This window comes from Nicotiana attenuata, unplaced genomic scaffold (assembly GCF_001879085.1).
Source record: "Nicotiana attenuata strain UT unplaced genomic scaffold, NIATTr2, whole genome shotgun sequence".
Taxonomy (NCBI): Eukaryota; Viridiplantae; Streptophyta; class Magnoliopsida; order Solanales; family Solanaceae; genus Nicotiana; species Nicotiana attenuata.
The window spans coordinates 670,446-673,820 of record NW_017670351.1 but is presented as its reverse complement, the minus strand read 5'-3'; the positions used below and the strand labels follow the sequence as shown (position 1 = coordinate 673,820).

Below are 3,375 nucleotides of genomic sequence, written 5' to 3'. Positions count from 1 at the left end.
GAGACAACTCGATGACTCATCTTAGTGCAATCCGAACCCAAGAGAGAACGAAGGGATAATACGAGAAGAGGCCCTCCAATGTTGTAACCGGGCAGAGATCGGCATTAGCCTTATATCAGACCACCCGTCCCCAAATTTCACTGTGAAGATGGCCCCTCTAGGCCGAGATCAGGCATCCCTAGAAATGACCAAGGTATGGCTCCTTTATTATTTGCTCATAATTTTTGTGTGTCACCTACAGAGATGGTCTATGCACTTGAGAAGCTCGGACCGAAGGTGAAGTGGCCATAAAAGATGAGGTTCGACCCGAACACAAGGAAGTCAGACACCTTTTGTGAGTTCCACCAAGACCGAGGACACAAGCCAGAGGATTGCCACGCTCTAAGGTTAGAAGTAGCGACTTTTTTGCGTCAAAGACACCTCAAAGAGTTGCTCAGCGATAGAGGCAGGAACACCTTAGCAAAGAGGCGAGAACGCCCAGACCCGCCAAAGCCACCGTCTTTCCCTCGTACCTTCAACATGATTATTGGAGGTACTGATGATACCTCCATCAATGACATCAAGTTCACCACAACTCAGAAACTCAAAAGATCGATCACGCACGAACGGTATGATGGCCACGAAGAAAGTATCATCTTCGATGAATCGGATACCGAAAATTTGACTTTCCTTCACAATGATGCACTTGATATTACTTTATGCATTCTTGATACTGATGTTAGGATGATTATGGTTGACGACGGAAGAGTAGCATGCATCATCCATCCTCGAGTCCTCGTACAGATGCGACTCGAGGACAAGATAGTGATGCACTGCATCACGCTAACCGGTTTTAACAATGCAGTTGAGCAAACTTCGGGCGAGATCACACTCCCCGTCTGGGCTAGTGGGAAATCTGGAGACTATGTTCCACATCATGGACCAGGACACCACGTACAATGCCATTGTAGGTCAGTTATTGATACACCATATGAGGGAAATCCCTTCTAGCCTATATCAAGTGATAAAGTTCCTATCCCTTTAGGGAATATTCAGCATACGAGGCGAACAACACATATCCAGGGAATGCTATCCGGGTCGCCCTGGATAATACGACTACTCAACAAAAGAAAGAAAATATGTATATAAATCAGTAGGATCGGGGTCCCTTTAGGATGAAGTATAGACATCATTGAAAATCCAGAAACAATCGAAGCTGCAAGTTCGATCATAGAGGACCTCGATCCCGTTCAACTAGATCCAAAAGACCCTACTAGAAAGGCCTGCATAGGCAATAAGCTGAAAGACCTAAGTAAGTTTAATCAATTCTTAATAACTAACATAGACTTGTTCACTTTTAGCCATACAGATATGTCGGGCATCACCAAAGAAAGCCACGCACAAGTTGAACATCGACCCCTGTCACACTCCCTTTCTTTTTACACCTTCACTAACCCCTTTAAAAATATACAAAGTGATTTGTAAAGCTCAAAAGGGTTTTCAATTTTGAAAGTGACGAAAAATTGCATTTCAAAGGATTTTTCAGAGTCGCCACCTAGCATTTGGTTTCGGTGTGCCACATCACCGTTTTTAAAAATGATTTTTCCTTTTAAAACACTTTGGACTCCAAAACTAAGTCTGCACCAGAGATTCAGGTAAGGGGGTTCATTTGACTCGGGGACAAGGTGCTAGGCACTCTCCAAGTACCGTGAAAGTCATGGTTGCGTACTCGATCTAGTTGGCTTTTAAAATATTCAAATCAAGGTAAAAATAAACACAGAAAAGAAAAATAAACACAAGAGGCTCGAGGTCGTCCCCACCTAATAAAGGAAAATAAAATAAAATAAAATGAAAATATAATACTACAAATATATATGCGCCTCCTCAATGCTCGTCAAGGCCTCCAAATATTTACAAAGCTCTTCGGGGCATTCCCTGGAATAAAATATCTACAAATCCTTTGGATTACCCGGATAATAAACTAAAAGAAACGACCTATCGCCTCAATTAAAAATGAACTAAAGAAAGCCTAAGATTTGCCTACCCGAGTGTTGACGGTCTAGCATGCTCCTAGCATTAATGAAACTAGTAAGAACAAAGCAAGAATGAAACACATCATATGAAACCCAATTGCCTTTAATTATGTTCAAGCCTCCACTGCCCGTTTGTTTTATTTAATCAACATACAATAACCAAAAATGTAAAATCATGAGCCAAAAAAGGAACTGAATCAAATATTTGTTTGTGCAAAATGTTCTCAATAACATAGACTAAAACCAAACATAGCACTCACGAAGTAATCAACAAAGTAATATCATCAAGAAATTTCATACATGAAACTAAAGGAGAATAGATAGATAGGGAAAAGATAAGAGTGACCTCAGATGAGCAAATTATAGCGTTCAATACTATTGTACCAAAAGTTGAACGATGGGTATTCTCAAACAGACCCGAAAAAACGAGCAAAGACCAACAAGCAGAACCTCAAACCAGCACTTCAGTGTCAGAAAACACGAAGCCATGAAAGATCGTCGACCAGAAATTCAGTCGGCCACGGGTTTCGACGGGAACCTTAAACAAACATCAAAATAAACCACTTAAACTAGGTGTAGCCACGAAATAACACGATATCAAAATCCGGCTAGCGATATAAACCATCTTATGACCCTGGTTTTATAAAAAAACAAAAAAGGTAAGGGTCACAGGCAAAGGTAAAACCGGCCAGATCTAGAGAGTGATGAGGCGAGGCAACAGTGGCGAGTTTCTGCCTAGATCTGGAGCGGATTCGGTGAGATCTTTGATGTCTCGCCGACCAGCTTGCCGAAGGTGGTGGCGGCGTCAGATGTTTTCCTTCCAAGCTGAGAGAGACGATGGGGGGAAGGCGGTGGCGGCGGCTCTCTCTGGGGTTTTGAGGTTCTAGGGTTAGGTCATTTTTTGTGGAAGATAGAGTTTATATAGGGGTATGGGGGAATATGGACCATTAGATTTGGTGGGGATGGAAAGCTAGGATTTAAAATTAAAATGGGTCAGCTGGGTTATGGGCTAAGGGATTGGGCTCAGGTTTGTCGGATTTGGGCTGGGGAAGTATCCAAAATTGAAATAACACAATACCAGCCCAAGATTCTTAATCTTCCTTCTAAAAATAACATAAAATCTATACCATAAAATACAAAAATAATTCTATTTAATTAAAATAAATAATATTATATTGTGAAACTATTTTTGGTATTTTTTTTAAGATTATATAAAAATAAAAGTAGAGAATAAATAAATAAATAAATAAAAATCCTAGTAAAGTAGTATGACTACAAAAATATTAATGAAACTATTTTTGTATTTTTTTAGAAGATCATACTAAATAAAAATAGATAAAAATAAGTGAAAATAGTATTACTA

The 3,375-nt window shown here is 40.0% G+C and overlaps 1 protein-coding gene across 1 annotated transcript; it reads left to right on the top strand.

Moving 5' to 3' along the window:
- The first annotated feature begins 294 nt into the window (after positions 1 to 294).
- On the top strand, positions 295 to 990 carry LOC109238238. The gene has a single exon (XM_019404667.1). The coding sequence runs from the start codon at positions 295 to 297 to the stop codon at positions 988 to 990; it is 696 nt and encodes a 231-aa protein (XP_019260212.1).
- Positions 991 to 3,375: the final 2,385 nt, after the last annotated feature.